The sequence below is a fragment of the Epinephelus moara genome, chromosome 18, assembly GCF_006386435.1.
Source record: "Epinephelus moara isolate mb chromosome 18, YSFRI_EMoa_1.0, whole genome shotgun sequence".
Classification (NCBI taxonomy): domain Eukaryota; kingdom Metazoa; phylum Chordata; class Actinopteri; order Perciformes; family Serranidae; genus Epinephelus; species Epinephelus moara.
This window is the reverse complement of record NC_065523.1, coordinates 29,561,203-29,577,827: the sequence shown is the minus strand read 5'-3', so window position 1 is coordinate 29,577,827 and position 16,625 is coordinate 29,561,203. Positions and strand designations below refer to the sequence as shown.

The following is a 16,625-nucleotide window of genomic DNA, read 5'->3' as shown; positions in this document are numbered from 1 at the left end:
CATGTGGGGCCCACTTGGGTAAAACCACCCATGATGGCGATTGGCATGGGGCCATTATAGTGCCAATATAGGGCCCAATTTTCAGCTCATTTACTAACCACATGGAGCCCACAGAGTTGACTGGCTTTTTCAGGTACTCGCCTATGAAGATGACAGATGTTTCTGAAAGCTCCGGACACAGCCTGTAAGTGGACCTTGAGTTTAGACTGTTTTGCAAAACTACATCATCTTTTATCTACAACTACTTTAGTGTTTAAACTTATTTCAAACAGTAAAACTGAAAAGGCATGTCGACTTTGTGAAAGAAATGACTTCCACTCTATTTATTTTTGCCCAAACTGCGAAACTCTATCAATTCCCTCATCACATAGCCTAATTCCTCTATTAAATATTTAGATACACTGGCAGTCTCTGTCCCCTAAATGTCCTCTGGAAGAGATATTCCAATCATTTGTTGAATGTGATCCCAATTATCAGCCTCAGGCATATCCTTGTGAATCTGTTTGGAGGCTGGTGGACTTTGCGCGTCTCTCTTTCATGTTAACTTAGGCTAATTGACATAAACCTGCAGTCTAAATTAACCCCATTAATTTAGGTATTAGCCATGGGAGCTATTTTGCTTTTTGATGCACACATCTGACATCATATTTGTGATGCTTCACATTAGTTGAGACTAAGATGAAGTAAAAAAAAAGTTGTGATCAGACTGCACATATTGTTTTATTGTGTGATTTATTCCACACAGGCCTTTTTCATACTGATAATATATTGGTCAGTCCTTCTAGAGCAGGGATGTCAACCATACAGCCCAGGGGCCAAACCAAGCTCGCCAAAGGGTCCAGTCTGGCCCACTGGATGACTTTGCACATGTATTAGTGATGCACTTGTGAAGGCTAAGAGGTGCCAGGTTTCAGGAGCAAGTTAAACAGTGAGCAGATACTTTATGTAAAGTACTGCTTCAGAGGCTTTTCCACCCTGACCAGACTACACTTTTCTTTCACTTTAGTTTGGTGTGGTAATGTCAGGACTACTACACAGGAGTGGAAATGCAAAGAAAAATGCACATCTAATGACAGTGGACTCACTGAATGTGGAAAAACTGAGCAATATTGCTGAAATTGCATTTATTCCTCTGAAGACAGCACAGACTGTTTGTTATCTGATTTGTAGGCCTATAATGGATGAACATTTTCAAAATGTAGGCTACTTCTTTAAACAAAAAAGGGAAAACATTTGGAGGTGTTTGTTATTACAGGATATTATGCACTGGTTGCTGGTTTTACTAAAATGAGTTTGACACCCCTGCTCTAGAGGTTTAACTTCATCTTTATGACTTATAGTTTGTTGAATAATGAGACTCACGGTAAACAAATAATTAACACACTGTACATAGTTTTACCGTCACTGTAACGAGACAAAAAATGTCCATGGTTGAAACTTATCAGTCCATTTCATGTATTTTTGGGGCATTTGTGTCGTATTTGTATGATACTCACCGTTTTTACACTGTTTCACTTCGCATATATTTGTCGCTATTTTTAATAAATCTAATTAAAATCGAAATGAAATATTTAATGTTATTTTTGAGTCTATTAATAGCTAGTACTTTCTTGTTCTTTTTCGCGAAAAATACAAGTTAAACTTTTACGACACCGGGTCAGTAATCACGTGGGATATGACGTTTACAACATATAAAAGCATCATCACGCGAGATTTTCGTTCTTAAGCTCTTTCACTGGCGGGGTGGTAGCGAGCTAACTCCACTGCTCTTCAACATGCCGTTGTCACATGTCTTTTTAAATTTACGTCTACATATGGACTTAACTGCAGATGAGCCGCCGTGAACAGGTAATATTTTAAGAGTAGTTATTGAGACTTTAACTATTTAGTTAACTATTTAACTAGTCTGGAGGCGGTTTCATATGAAATGTGCTAGCGTGCTGCTAGTTGTTAGCTAGCCTTAAGTTAAGCTAACACGTGCAAGAAGAGCATGATGTGCTAAAGTTACAAAAGGGTTATAAGTAGGTGATTGTGAGCAACAGACAACATGCATTAAATCTACTCGTGTGTAGAGTAACATGGAAATAAACTAAAATATTAATTTAGCGTTGCACAGTGTTATTTAGCCTACTATAGGGGCGGTGAGGAGCATGGCCTTCTTTGGTCAGCAGCCCATAACATAATGTCCGATTTGAGATCTACTGTCTGATTTTATTCGATATATTTTGACTTAAGGTGCAGCTTGGGCGGATGAGGCTCATCTTCATGCCAAGAGAAGCAGCCTTTCAGCGAAATGAAAGGTAAGATTGACATAGTGGTGTAATTTTTAATTCTGAATAAATGCAGTGAACATGATTTTGCACCCTGTCTAAAAATATAAGTGAGGAAATCAGTGGCATCTGACATGAAGCGGGCTTATGTGTGAGTCACATGTTGCTGTTGAACTATCACTAATGAACTGTCTCATTACAGGTTCACGTGTCCCACTTCACGCTGCCTGCTAACGTGAGGAGCCCTGGTGAAAAGGTTTGTACCCCTTTACTGCTCATGATCAACTTTACCACAGATTCAGTGATGAAAACTGCCGCATAGGAAGTGCCGTCTGATGCGATAACTGACGATGGTATTAGCTGTTCTGAGAAATGCTGTTGAACCTTTTGTCTGTGGTGCACCCACTCTGAACACTTGATAAGATAAAGATGTAATTTTTTTCTACAGGTTTTGATCTTCAAAGCAAGACTACGACAACACGTGGGAGCTGATGAGAGCTGAACAGGTAAATACTGTAAGACTTAGCTCTCGATGATAAAATCAAGCCAGTGATGATACAAGTTATCCCTGTCTGAACTAATTGTGGAGTCATGGTAACCTGAGGCTTGACTGCAGAAACAGTACACGTTTGGCTGACGATAGTTGTTTGAATTTTACTGGTATACATGATCTAAATACAGAATTTCTCCCTACAGGTCTTGAAAATCTGCAAAGAAGACTAAGGCAACACACAGGTGCTGAGAAATGTTGAACAGGTAAATGCCCTTAAGACTTAATGATAAAGTCTAGCCAGTGATGAAACATGTTATCCCTGTCTGAACTAAAGTGTGGAGTCATGGTAACCTGAGGCTTGACTACAGATACAGAAACGGCACATCTTTGGCTAACTAAAGTAGTATATCATGAGTGTGAAAGTGTTAATCTCCCTTTTTCCCTAACTTGCAGATGAAATCGGAAGTGGATGCAACACCAGCTTGGGATAGATCCAGAAGTGTGTATTAAATGCAGTAGATTTGTCAGTATAAAAATGAAGCCATGTTTAATCTAAAACATGTTTAATAAAATTATGAACTGTATAAAATTTCAAGCACAGTGGCGCATTTTAAATATATTCTACACATGAAAAGTAGCCTAAATCTTACTGGGAGCACCCAGCATGTGTTGGTCAATCTGTGTTGAAGGGGGATCTGTATGATTTCTTTTTCAAATTCTCCAAGAAGATCTGCTCCTCTGCGAGGAATTCCTGGTCCTGTGGGGAGGAAGAAAGTAATTAGGAACAGAAAAGCAAACTTTGAAACATTCAAAGACAACTGTTTCTAGATTTTTTTGCCATCGACTGCTGGAAGCTGTCACTGTAGCTTAGTAAATGTGTTTATTGTGGATGAGTCACATGTTGTAATGAGCTTGTTTCAATTCCAGATTGACATTAAAAATCTACAGTGACAACCTACTTGTGTTCTTTTGAATTGTAAGTCCTTAATGTTTAATAATCATCTCTGGTGCAGTTAACGCTGATCAAATTGCAGTTTCATTTTATTTTTTGAAGTGTTAAGGACTCAGCAAAATGTTAAGTACCACTAGGACCTCAATGAGTTGACCTCAGATTTCTTCATGTCGTAAATGACGACTAATAATGATGGTCCTGTGCTTATATTGTGTTATGATGACATTAAGTTTGTTCAAGATCACTACACAGTGCATGCTGGTTAAATTTGTGCAAGACCCAGGGTATGCTGGGAAACGCCTAGCTGTCACCTAAACAAAAAGCTGATTGGCTCTTAGTTTTGACCTCAGATGCCATGTTTTTTTAGAAAATCCTAATTTTGTGTAAATCTAATACTTAATGCTGGATTCTAGGCTAAAAATCTCATGCAATTAAGGTTTCATCTATTAAACACTGTATGGCTGACAATGTTATAACATAGTTTGCAAATCACAGCCTACAGATGGACGCAACAGGATAGAAATATCTCTGTGACTTTGTGTTTATTCTTTGAAGGCTGCTGGAAACTGTCTGACTTGACTGTTTTTTCCCACCACCATCTGCTGCAGCTGCTTGACTTGTCTTTTTCAGGCCTCGTGTCTGACACACAGCTTGTATACCAATATAGTTATGTAAATTTCTATCTCCAATACTTGCAATCTTTCATCAAACAGCTTTTTGAAGGTTTGTCACCTTTAATGCTAAGTCATGTACCAATCATTATGATAATGTGACTACTTTTTGGAACACTGAGAAACCCAAGTAAAAATCTCAAGTTGCTAGTAATTATAATGTAACTTAAAAGGAAGACTTTAAAACAAACTTAAAACAATGTAAAGACTTATACTAAAGTAACCGTTCTTAATCATCCCCTATGACCCTGTCTGCTGAGACGCTTCCCTATACCTTTAGTTTAACTTCTATCTCCACTGGTTACCTTTTCTGAAGTGTACCTCCACAGAGCCAGACTAGCTTGAAGAGCCATGGATTTAGAGTTGGCACATGAAGTTGTCGTTGGAGGAGGAACATTCAGGGTTGATTGCAGCTCCGGGTTTGGCAACACTGAACCTGCGTCTAAAGATAAATATAACAAAACCATGTTATACACTTTATATTGGACAAGTACTTTTTGCTGAACGATGGCCAACACCCAGCTTTGATCTCACCTGGTAAAACAGGTGGAATCATTTGTGTTAAAGATGTAACTGGAGCGACTTGTCTCAGCCTCTCTGTGTCCTCCTGCAGATGATTTAACCGCACTCGCTCCTGTGATGAGAAGTGTTTACCACGCAGTAACCATTTATGTGCTGTTCATCTATTGTTTTTGTAAAATAGAAGCCTGATCTGTTAAATATCGTACAGAGAGGTGTCACCTGAAGGATTCGCTGCTCTTGCTGCCTCAGCCGCTCTGCCTGGGTATGGATATTTCTGAGCCTTGCCTCGTGCTCAGCCTCCACACGTTTCGCCTCCTGCAGCGCTCGTTCTCCTTCCTCGAACTTCTCCGCAGCGAGCTGCAAACAGCACAGCGTGGACAAAACTCAGACATGACTTATTACAGCACTACATGTAGGGGTCTGCGTGGTGTGATCCTACCTTGCTAAAGGCCTCCACCTCCTGGGCTCGTGTCTTGAGTCTCAACGCTGTGCTGCTTATTTTCTCTTTCTCTCTGTTCACTTCTTCTTTCAGTCTGTCCAGAGTTTCTTTCTCTTGTGCCAAAGCCATCTCCTTTTGTTTCAGCTCTGCATTGTGAAGTTTTAGGTCCCCTTGTTCCTGCAACAGACACAGAGAGAAAGGTATATTTATTTGTCCTTCGGAGTCCCTGCCTTGGCCTGTGCTGCTGTCATCCTCCAGCGCTCCTGAGGCATACAAAAAAGGTATCTCCAGTCTTTGAAGGGAAAAGCATCAGTCTTCACTGCAGGTGTTTTTGCCTCCTGCTATGTCAAAGAAAATGCAGGTATCCTAAAAATAGTCTGTTTTTAAAGTCAGATTTTACCCTGACCTTCTCAAGCTGTCTCTGCTGCTCACTGAGCTGAGTGTCCATCCTGGAAATGACTTCCTTGAGGTACGCTCTCTCCTCCGCCATCGCCTTCTGCTGCTGGGCCAGACAGTCCTGCACCACTGAAACGGGAATTAGGAGAATGACCTTAAACCACTTGCAATGTGATACCAACTAAAGTAGGCTATTAGGCAATGTGTATCTTGACCTATTTGTGCAAAGCGTGTGCATGCATGTAAATGTGTGTTTGTGTGTATAAGTACTTCGAAGCTGCTCGTCCCTGTGCCGTGCCCCCTCCTCCAGGCCATGAGCCGCGTGTTCGTGTGTGCTCTCCACCCGAGAAGACAGATCACCCAGCCGAGAGGAGAACTGCTCCATCTGCTCAATCACCACTTTAAGAGATCTGGACAAAAAAAACACACAGAACTGCTAGTAGATAATACAAAAATCTCTGAAATGTAGGTAATCTGTTTTGATATAAAATATAATAAAAAACAATAATTCCAGACATTCTTCAGTTGTAGTTTGCTCTTTCTACATACTGTATATAATAGAAATATCAGCACTGAAACTAGTATTACACACAAAAACGTACTTTGATCAAATCTAACCTGGTCTGAGATGTTGCGCTCGTAACTGCATCAATCTCCTCCTCCTTTAATTTCTTTAGTCTCTGGACATGATCCTCGTGGTCTTTCTTCATCTCCAAGATAGATTTCCTTGACAGCAAAGTGGTACAAATACAACAAATATGTGGTAAACTTTAAAGTTTATTATTAAAAGAATCAATATGCTCACTCTGGGACTTAAGAAGTTATCAGGGATATAATTTTCCCAGTTTCACGACAACGATATGCACTATTCCTCAAGATATTTGACATAATAGAATGGCTAAAAATCTGCACATCATTCAGGAAAAACATGAGAGTTGCCAAGAAAAAAAATCATCCTGTTTGAGCCTTCATCTGATTTTGAATCAAAGTGTCTTCATCATTCTAAAACCATGACACAGCAAATGTTAAGGATGACTAATTTTCACTCCTTACATTTACTCCTGACAAAAAATGACTGATGTTACTATTTTTAAGTTACAAATCTTGGTAACAGTGCAAAGTACATACGGTCTTCAGCACTCTGAATAAAATATTTGGCCAACAAAAGAACATTTTCTTAACTAGCTTAGATTTCTGTAGAGAATAGCGTAGATTTAGGGAGAACATTTGGGGCTAATACATTACTTGTCAGAGGTGGGACCAAGTTATTGTTTTGCAAGTCACAAATAAGTCTCAGGTCTTTCCATTCAAGTCCCAAGTCAGGACAGGCATTTCCAAAGCTTTGAGTTTCAATACCTCTGCAGGTCCTTGAGTCTTTCCACCTCGCAGTCTCTCTCTTGCTGGGCCTGGGCCAGTTTGCGCTGGTACTGTGCCTGCAGCTCCGAGCGTTCCTGCTCAGCCGATCGTGTTACTGCAGCCAGGCGATCCATTAGGTCTTCACACTCCTGCCGTGTTTGTGTCTCCCTCTGGGCTGCCGATTCCTCGAGAAGCTTCACTCGAGTCCTGGACGTGCACAGAAATCCTTACAGTATGAGTTCAGTACACGGACACACATAAGCTGCTTGAAGTGCAGGGAATTATACATAATGTATGTTAAACATGTACACAGGCACTACATATGTGTGTGTGTGTGTGTATGTGTGTGTGGTGGACGAATAAACTACTTGTGTGCGTTCTCCATTAGTTCCATATCCTGTTTATGCCTCTGCTGGACACACTCTAGCAACATTTGGCTTTGGTCTCGCTCCAGCTGCAGGGTCTTCACCTGGACAGTAACACACAGACAGTTCAGGCTGTGCAGGTACATGGATGTCACATAGGAAGAGGATTTGGGACAGCAGGGAAGGTTATTACTCCCTTCCCTCTCATCATGACAGCAGCGTTAATGTACCTGTCCCTCCAGCTGGATGATGCGAGCCTGTAACGCTTGATAATCTCCAGGCGGCTGCTCTCTCTCTTTGAGTCTCTGCAGGAGCCCTGCATCCACAACACCCCCAAGACCCAGCAACTGAGACTGCATCATCTTTAGGAGAAGAGTAAACAAGTCAAGAACAAACCAGGTGGTAAATGGGTTCTTACATTTTTAATAAATCTACAAGCAGAGACTTTTATGATCTTACTTGCTGTTGTAGAAGCAGCTGCTGCAGACTGTCTGCTGAAAGTGTCACCTTCACAGAAGATATGGAAAGGATTTCAAAAAATTAGTTTACAATCGCCCAAATTCTGTAAAATATATTACAGAAAAGCATGAATACCTGTTGTTGGATGGCAGCTGATGCATTTTGCAACTGGTTTTGCTGTGGAACAGCTGGAAAGAAAACAACCATCATCATATTTACCTGCTCGCCTTAGATATCAAAGTGAATACTGCATCTGAAACTACATCAGATTTTCCCAAAGTTACATACACCACACTGAGCCAGAAGGTATAGCAGAGATGGGGTTGGGCAGCGGCTGCTGTTGCAGGGTTTCATCCGAAGCCTGAACGGGCCCACTTGGCACCCTGGATCCCTTGTTGGAGGATAGGTGTTGGGGTTGGGACTGAGGATGGGGTTGGGCGAGGCTAACGCTAGCAGCAGAGGCCGGTAAAGGAGCAGTAACTTGAGGAGGGCAATCTGAGGGATGAGACGAATTTAGAGTTTGTCCGAGGTCTACTTTAGCATGGAGTGCAGTCCCTGAGGGGGATGTTAAGTCTGAGGGGAGGTAAGGTTGGGTGGTGGGTGTATGCTCTGTGATTAAAGAAGGGGAATGTGGTGGAGTGGAGGGACAAGCGGGAGTGGTATCTGTTTGAGAGGGGGAGCAGAATGTTATGAGTTGGATGTGACATGAGGTAAAATGAGGGCCGGGACACATGCTGTGTCTTTAACTGTCTGGGAAGGTCGGATGCTGGGTGCTACTCTTGCATGTACCCTGTGCGAGGTTTCAAGGGCAGAGAAGCAGGTTGCGTCCAAATTTGCAAGGCAACCTTAACCAGCACTGTATATGATGTCATAGATATTCCAATTTAGGAGCCGATTTCTTCCAAGTGTTGTTTCTTAATATGTAATTGGCCTAAACTGTTGTTCGTAGGACAGATGTAAAATTCTTGTGATCAACTTCTTCTCCATAGGTTTAATAGACTGATATTTAGAGAAGAAAAGGAAGATATCTTCCAATTGTGATTGGCTGTTCCACGTCACATGACATGCTGTACCCTTAGCTGCGTTCCAAAAGTTGTACTTCATCTCAGGGTGTTGCTGACGTGCCCTGAAAAGAGGCGTTTGGGGATGCTTGCGTGCCTTAACGGTGTCATTCTCACCTTTGAGTACATGTTCTGTGCGTCTACATTGAAAACAATGGATTTGAGGGTGAAAAAAACGCAGCATGTGTACAGGCCCTGTGGTACCAGATGTGGGGCTCATAACTGCTGTGTGATGTGTTTAATTTCTCAGAATCAATGAGAATGAATGATTCATTAATGGGATAAAAGAAGGCTTCTACTGCTAATGTGCAAAGCTGCCAAGAAAGTCACTATTTTAATACACAGAGTAACTGAAGAGTAGTATATCTGGATAAATACCTTGCTCGGTCCTCGCCTCTCTGACAGGAGTGGAGTGAGCACTGGGGCTGGGCTGTCCAAGAAAAGGACTACTGCACAAAACAAAAGCAGAATGACAAAAATAGCAAACAAATTTTCACTCACAGATCACGGGTTTAATGGATTTAGATAAAAAAAAATACCTTACTTAGCTTCTCTGACAGATGTAAGAGTGTCCTCTCTGCCCCTGGGAGCTTGTGAAGTGACTTGTTTACTAAAAAACAAGAGCAGGTTATCATTCAGGGCTGAGGAACACGCTTCGTCTGTCATTGTGTCACTGTATTTCCTTTGTTGTGTACCTAACAGTCGACTCCAGATCCACTTCCTCTCCCAGGCCCAAAGCGTCTTCCTGCTTGGATGTTTTTGCCTCAGACTTTGACACTGATGGCACCTTCTTCCTGCTCAGTACTCCTGCTAACCAATCATCTTCCTCCTCTTCTTTCTTCTGGCTCTTAGAGACCTCTGGTTTGGTTTGTTTGGCGACATTATCAGTTGTCGCTGGGGTGTCAGCTGCCATTTTTGCAGCAGATGTGGCATGACTGCCAGTCAGGGAGGGTCTTCTCTCTATTGAAGGAGAGGCAGGAGCCTTTGGAGACTCTGTTGAAGTCTTGGTCTCTTTGGCATCGCCCTCTAGAAAGGTGAGGTCATCGTTTGTCTTGAGGCCGAGCCAGTCAGCTGAGTTGCGGTGTCGTAAGGTGGTGGGGGTGGTGGGTTTTGGTTTCTTCTCTGGCGTAGAGACGTCCTCTGTAGAAAATCTGATGATGAGAAAACATGTAGTGTTCAGTTTCAGGCAAAAAACGCTGCTGTAAAACACCAAAATCAGACTTCACACACACCTGACTGACTGTCTACGGGACAGGCGCCCTTCAAGCATGGATCCCAGAGTGGGCTGATAGGAGCCAAATGTGAGGTCGTCTTCGAAAAGTGTCTCTGACGAATGGGAACATACAAGTTTAAATATTTTACTCTTCTCCTACTCATGAGAGCAGAAGATCAAGGTTGCTTTACTACCTTTCAAAGTAGGGATCTTTTCTTTTTGCTGCTTCTCTTGAGGCTGAGGCTGCTCCTTCTTCTCGCCCGTCGCAGGTCGCTCCAGAAGACGAGGTGAAGTCAAACTCTCCAGGATCCCGTCTACTGCAGTGAGAGGTCTCTGAGGGGTCCCACTCCTGAGGACAGGGGGACACAACAGAAGGGAAAGGCAAAAGAGATTTTGTTAAGACACAAAAGAAGACAATAAAAGTTGCCTGATGCTGAAAGATGTTGCTTCATAAAACATCACCACGGTTTGGCTTTGTTTTGTGGCACCCCTAAGCCCAAAGCTCAAAGCACTAAGGCAGTAATTATTCATCGTTGGAGCACTATAAATAAAAACAATAACAGTGAGACAGTGTGAGTGAGAGCAGAGCTGTTACCTCTCCTTGTTGGACCAAAGCACACTGTCTTTTTTCCTGGCGCTGCTTTTATCACTGTCAAATCCCAGGGCATCCATTAGGTCATCCTTATCATCATCATCAAATGTGAGATCCCTTCGTTTTTTGGCTGCCTTAGCTGTTGAACAAAGAGTATACACACTCAAACACATACAGTACTTCAGTGTTTGTTTGAAGTTTGAAAATTAAGAATTATGGACCATTTAAGTCTCACATGTTTCAGTCTTTAGGATAGGAGATGCTGAGGGAGATTTTTCAGGTTTGGACTGCTGTAGGTTTGATTTAGGTTCAGGCTTGGTTTCATCTGGAAGCAAGTCGTCAAGATCAGCCAGCGGGTCGTCTGGATCTGCAGAGGAAATTAGATTCTTTACTTTTATTTGGACACCAGGCGGTAAAGCTTTAAATGATAACGAGGTTTTATATCTGTATTGACTTTCTTATGATACATTTTTAAAATATCACATACAACAAAGTAATTGTGTTCAAATAAATTACGAGCATATACTATATGTTTATTCACTAAGTTACCAGTTTATTAGGTACACCTGTTTGCACCTGTTCAATACAATAGTTGTTGGTGGTGTTGAATTGGATTGCATTTACTGACAGACTTTTTTATACTGTTCCCCTTATAGATATGTAAAAAGTGGTGGAGAAAAATAAGAGAAACACTTTTTAACACAAGGCAGTAAGCTCAACATATGGTACTATTATTACTTGCAGACCTCTGGTAATTTGTAATCATTGCAGAAGTCGTCTGTGATCTTAATCCTGTGCAAATCTGCCATGTCTGTAATTTGTAAAGTAAATATTCCGCCTCAAATGACATTCCTTCCTCATCTCACTGCACAGCATGGAAACCATTTGCAGAAAAAGCAAGCTTAAACTGATCAGAAGAGCGAAATTTCAAAAGGTGATGACACTGACAATGTGTGGCAGAATCGCTTTTGTTTGTTTAACCTACATTTTCCATAACTGCTTATCTTGTTAGGGGTCGCGGGGGGGGGCTGGAGCCTATCCCAGCTGACATTGGGCTAGAGGCGGGGTACACCTTGGACAGGTCACCAGACTATCACAGGGCTGACACATAGAGCCAGACAACCATTCACACTCACATTCACACCTACGGACAGTTTAGTCACCAATTAACCTGCATGTCTCTGGACTGTGGGAGGAAGCTGGAGTACCTGGAGAAACCCACGCTGACATGGGGAAAACATGCACAGAAGGGCTCTCTCACCCCAGGGTTCGAACCCTCTACCCCTGGAGCCCTCTTGCTGTGAGGTGACAATGCTAAACACTGCACTACCATGATGCCCTTAACCCACATTTAAAAGGAAAAAAGGGGTTAACGCTGTTCACCACTTCTAGTAGTGCTGTGTTTTTTCGTGTATAGAGTGGACTGTGTGCATCATATCCAGGGGATAATGTCCGTAAATTTAAGTAAAATACTGACTTCCCTTATCCCATGTAAATGCACTGCATGAAACACACACATTTGGGAAGGGGGAGTCCCCAGATAATATTAGTCCCATGCAAATAAGGCAAATATATGCTTTTATGAAGGGCTATTGTATTAAATTGTACAGGTGTACCAAAGAAACGTATCAGTATTGTATTGGTAGTTGATGAGGTGGGTGTACTGCTAGGTAGACAGGTAGGCCACTGACGAGGAGGTGGGTATACTTTCCTATATATTTTAATGGCTTTTTGGCTGATAGGTGAGGTTAACAGCTAGAAAAAGAGAAGGCTATACCCCTGTGTAATTGCGTATACCCTCCACTCCACCACTGACTGGTGTCCATGTGAGTAATTTACACATTCCAGATTTGTACATCTGTGTGGGATATCAAACTATCACCTCTTTTTGTTGTGTGTACCTCTCTTGTTCACTAACTACCCACTGACACGACCCACAGATATTATTCAACCTACAAGTAAAAAGGCCAAACACATATCTGTGCTAATGTACCTTTAGTGCTGGGTGTCTGACCAACACCTTCATCATCACCACCACTGTCTAAATGAATGTAGCAGTTCAAGAAAAACAAAGCAAAGCTATTAGTAAACAGCTGCTGAGTTATATAAAGCTCAGTGTCAGAGATGGATTTGGACGGGGGGGCTCACTTACCGGAGAAGATTAACTTCCTGTAGTTCTGCGTTGTAGATGAAGGTGCAGAATTGGGCTTCCTCCCTCCTGTGGTGGGTTCATCTGAGTGAACAAGGGGAGACACAAGCTCTCTCTGATTGCTACTCTTAATGCAAACTTCAAAGCCAGTAATAACGTGAAGCTAATAATGAGAAAAATAATTTATGCAAGAAACGCTGTGCGCTGAATTACCTGCTCCCTCTGGTTTTACTTTACTTTCTAATGTGGCAGAGTCTTTCTTCGGCTCTGTTTGTGCAGGAGCTGAACTGGGCTTTTTCTTTGATGCAAAGAGGTCAGCGTCCATATCATCCATGTCCTGTACAGGGATACAGAAAAACAACAGGCACTGTGAGAGGACAACTACAAAGCTGAACATTGTCTCCGCATTCTCTAAATTGATAATGAGCTACCTTCAAGTTCTTCAGTATGTCGTTGGGATCTGCCGCTGAGACATCAGAGTCCTTGGACAGAAAATAGTAACTTAAATAGCAGCTTAAAATACTCTGAACAAATACATGTATCTCTTCACATCTCTGTCTACATACCTCAGTGTCCCCACCATCCCTCTTTACCTCCTGTGCTAGCATACTGAAGATGTTATCAGTGGCAGAAGTGCTGCAGAAGAAACACAAGTTACACAAAGTGAGTTATGATTTATAAGTGGTGGTATGTAACTCTCCAAATCCTCCGACTTACCTATTCAGTGGTCCACTGCGAGTTGCTTTCCCCCTTACTGGGAATTCTGGTGAGCAAATTGATGAGAGGAAGTATTTTAACACAAATCTCTCACGGTGACATTACAATAATAATGTATAATAATACTATTTGGTTAAAAACTGCTCACTTACTTTCATCATCAAATAAGCTGTCGAGCAAATCGTCATCTCCAAATAAACCTTGGGAAAACAAAGAGGACACACATTCACACAAGCTTGAGACAATTCAGCTTATTATAGGATTTAGGGAATACTGGCAGAAATGGAATATAAAATAGTAAGCATGCTTGCTGTAGTAAAGGTTCACATTTTCTTTATCTTGACACTACTTTTCCTCACTTACCTCACTTCCTTTCCTCAGCACTGATTGGTTCCTTGTTCACTCATTAACCTGACTGCGTTCACCTGCTCACCCCGATTTAAACCCTGAACACCATTCCACTCATTCTTTCTTCAGTGTCACATGGGGCAGAAGTGCTGGTAAGCAATTTCTTTCTCTTTAGTTTATTCTGGACATTATCAGTTTAACTGAATATTGTTTTTCCTTATTAACGTGGACTTTGTTTTATTTGACTCAAGTTCTAATTTTGTATTTGTTTTGAAATAAACCTTTGTGTTCAATTATACTGCCACCAGCTCTTATATGTTTAAGTTGTATGCTGTTTTTCTGGTATTCTATATGACTAGTATTTTGTGGCATTACTACTTTAAGTTTCTTGGTTGTAAAATTAGTCACCAGCCACTTTATAAGGTACACCTGTTCAACTGCTCGTTAATTCAAACAGCTCATCAGCCAATCGCATGGCAGCAACTCAATGCATTTAGGCATGTAGACATGGTCAAGACAACCTGCTGAAGTTCAAACTGAGCATCAGAATGGAGAGGAAAGGTGATTTAAGTGACTTTGAACATGCTATGGTTTTTGGTGCCAGATGGGCTGGTCTGAGTATTTCAGAAACTGCTGATCTACTGGGAATTTTACACGCAACCATCTCTAGGGTTTACAGAGGATGGTCCCAAAAAGAGAAAAATATCAGTGAGCAGCAGTTCTCTGGGTGAAAATGTCTTGTTGATGCCAGAGGTCAGAGGAGAATGGCCAAACTGGTTCAAGATGATAGAAAGGCAACAGGAACTCAAATAACCACTGGTTCCAACCAAGGTCTGCAGAAGACCATCTCTGAACAAACAACACGTCCAGCCTTGAAGCAGATGGGCTACAGCAGCAGAAGACCACACCAGGTGCCGCTCCTGTCAGCTAACAACAGGAAACTGAGGCTACAGTTCACACAGGCTCACCAAAACTGGACAATAGAAGATTGGAAAAACGTTGCCTGGTCTGAGTCTGGATTTCTGCTGCCACATTCAGATGGTAGGGTCAGAATTTGGTGTAAACAACATGAAAGCATGTATCCATCCTGCCTTGTGTCAACAGTTCAGGCTGGTGGTGGTGGTGTGGTGAGCATGGTTTAAACTTCTTGGCACACTTTGGGCCCCTTAGTACCAACTGAGCATGGTTTAAACACCACAGCCTACCTGAGTATTGTTGCTGACCGTGTCCATCCCTTTATGACCACAGTGTACCCATCTTCTGATGGCTACTTCCAGCAGGATAACGCACCATGTCACAAAGCTCAAATCATCTCAAACTGGTTTCTTGAACATGACAATGAGTTCACTGTACTCCAATGGCCTCCACAGTCACCAGATCTCAGTCCAATAGAGCACCTTTGGGATGTGGTGGAACGGAAGGTTCTCATGTTTTCAGCACCTTGTTGAATCTATGACACCAAGAATTAAGGCAGCTCTGAAGGCAAAAGGGGTCCAACCTGGTACTAGTAAGGTGTACCTAATAAAGTGGCCAGTGAGTGTGTATCAGTCAGCATAACTATGGGGTACACTACGGCATTCAAATAACACTTGAACTTACTTTGGGATGGTTTGCCCTTCAGCTTTGCAGCCTGTAAATGACAATAAATATGTTGTGTTACAGATAGAATAATGTAATTCAAGCAAATCAGTTGCGTTTACATACAAAGTGACAGAAAACATGCGTTTAACTTTTCCAAGAATCCAGTAAACACTAATAAATAATGGAAATGTTGATACTGGCAGCAGCCTGACTCACCATGTCGAATGTCTCCTGATGGGGTTAAATGTGAGAGTAGTTTGCTAGCTAGCTAACCTAGCTAAATCTGATTAGGCGTCTCCTGTCTCCATTGGTTACCACACCGTTACACCGATGAGCTTTCGCGTTAAGGACACTATACATGATGTAGGTCGTAACTGGTTACATACCGTGTTGTTTCATGATTAAATACAGTCGTGTTTAGTCGTTTAGCATTTTTAAAATTGCCCGGTTTATGTGAAGTGACGTTAAGTTAACGAATGAAACAAATAACACCGCCGCTACCGTAAACGCAGCATCAGAAGGTAAGTTACTTACGTACAAAATGGACAACGCTGTTCGTTAGTCATATTAGACATTTAACAATACGGTAATTCAGTCTTATAATACAAACTTTATGCGTATCATTATAAAGTCTTAGCTTTGAGCTGTGCACACAGCAAACGGCAATTCGGAAGCATCTAGATGCAGCAACGTTTCCACAACCGGCGCGAGCCACACGCTTCCTGTTTACAGCTCGCGGTGCATTGTGGGTAGAGTAGTTTTTATAGCGTACAATTTAAGAAAACGCGTTTCAGAAAATGTGTTTGCTTTGTTTAAATTATGAAGTTGGTTATTTTGAACTATGTTTGACATCTTAACCTGCTTGTTTACTTGGTGAAATGTACGGAGCGCTTTCACCACCAGGTGGCGTCAGAGCTCAGGAAAATTTAGCCAAAGCAAATCAGTTCCAGCAAAACTGAAGAGCTGAATAATTTATCCTCTGAGAGCCATGTTTAATTCAGTGAGGTCTAGGCCTGATGTTGCTCTTAATCAGCACAATGA

General features: G+C 41.8%; 1 protein-coding gene, 1 long non-coding RNA gene and 3 other non-coding genes across 7 annotated transcripts; 4 read left to right on the top strand and 1 right to left on the bottom strand.

The window, feature by feature from the left end:
- The first annotated feature begins 1,730 nt into the window (after positions 1-1,730).
- Positions 1,731-3,859, top strand: LOC126405758 (uncharacterized). Its single transcript, XR_007571607.1, has 6 exons — positions 1,731-1,848; positions 2,236-2,300; positions 2,473-2,526; positions 2,719-2,776; positions 2,967-3,026; positions 3,217-3,859. It is a non-coding gene; the product is annotated as an uncharacterized LOC126405758 (long non-coding RNA).
- Positions 2,568-2,641, top strand: LOC126406198 (small nucleolar RNA SNORD49). The gene has a single exon (XR_007571665.1). It is a non-coding gene; the product is annotated as a small nucleolar RNA SNORD49 (small nucleolar RNA).
- LOC126406196 (small nucleolar RNA R38) lies at positions 2,812-2,880 on the top strand. Its single transcript, XR_007571663.1, has one exon. It is a non-coding gene; the product is annotated as a small nucleolar RNA R38 (small nucleolar RNA).
- LOC126406197 (small nucleolar RNA R38) lies at positions 3,056-3,125 on the top strand. The gene has a single exon (XR_007571664.1). It is a non-coding gene; the product is annotated as a small nucleolar RNA R38 (small nucleolar RNA).
- Positions 3,383-16,275, bottom strand: LOC126405756 (fas-binding factor 1-like). 3 transcript variants are annotated; one of them, XM_050069657.1, is made up of 29 exons: positions 15,801-16,275; positions 15,603-15,633; positions 13,808-13,855; positions 13,656-13,701; positions 13,505-13,574; positions 13,370-13,420; positions 13,152-13,275; positions 12,942-13,022; positions 11,025-11,156; positions 10,793-10,928; positions 10,392-10,546; positions 10,217-10,310; positions 9,680-10,135; positions 9,529-9,594; positions 9,363-9,433; positions 8,212-8,418; positions 8,059-8,111; positions 7,924-7,971; positions 7,695-7,826; positions 7,468-7,568; positions 7,100-7,306; positions 6,362-6,469; positions 6,014-6,153; positions 5,754-5,872; positions 5,348-5,524; positions 5,128-5,265; positions 4,921-5,020; positions 4,692-4,828; positions 3,383-3,520 (listed from the first exon to the last, which is right to left on the bottom strand). In XM_050069657.1, the coding sequence occupies exons 1-29, from the start codon at positions 15,801-15,803 to the stop codon at positions 3,437-3,439; spliced, it is 3,315 nt and encodes a 1,104-aa protein (XP_049925614.1). In that variant the 5' UTR covers positions 15,804-16,275; the 3' UTR covers positions 3,383-3,436. The 3 variants fall into 3 exon arrangements, with proteins under 3 accessions (XP_049925614.1, XP_049925615.1, XP_049925616.1); XM_050069658.1 differs by lacking the exon at positions 8,212-8,418; XM_050069659.1 differs by lacking the exon at positions 8,212-8,418 and having other exon boundaries at positions 9,363-9,430.
- Positions 16,276-16,625: the final 350 nt, after the last annotated feature.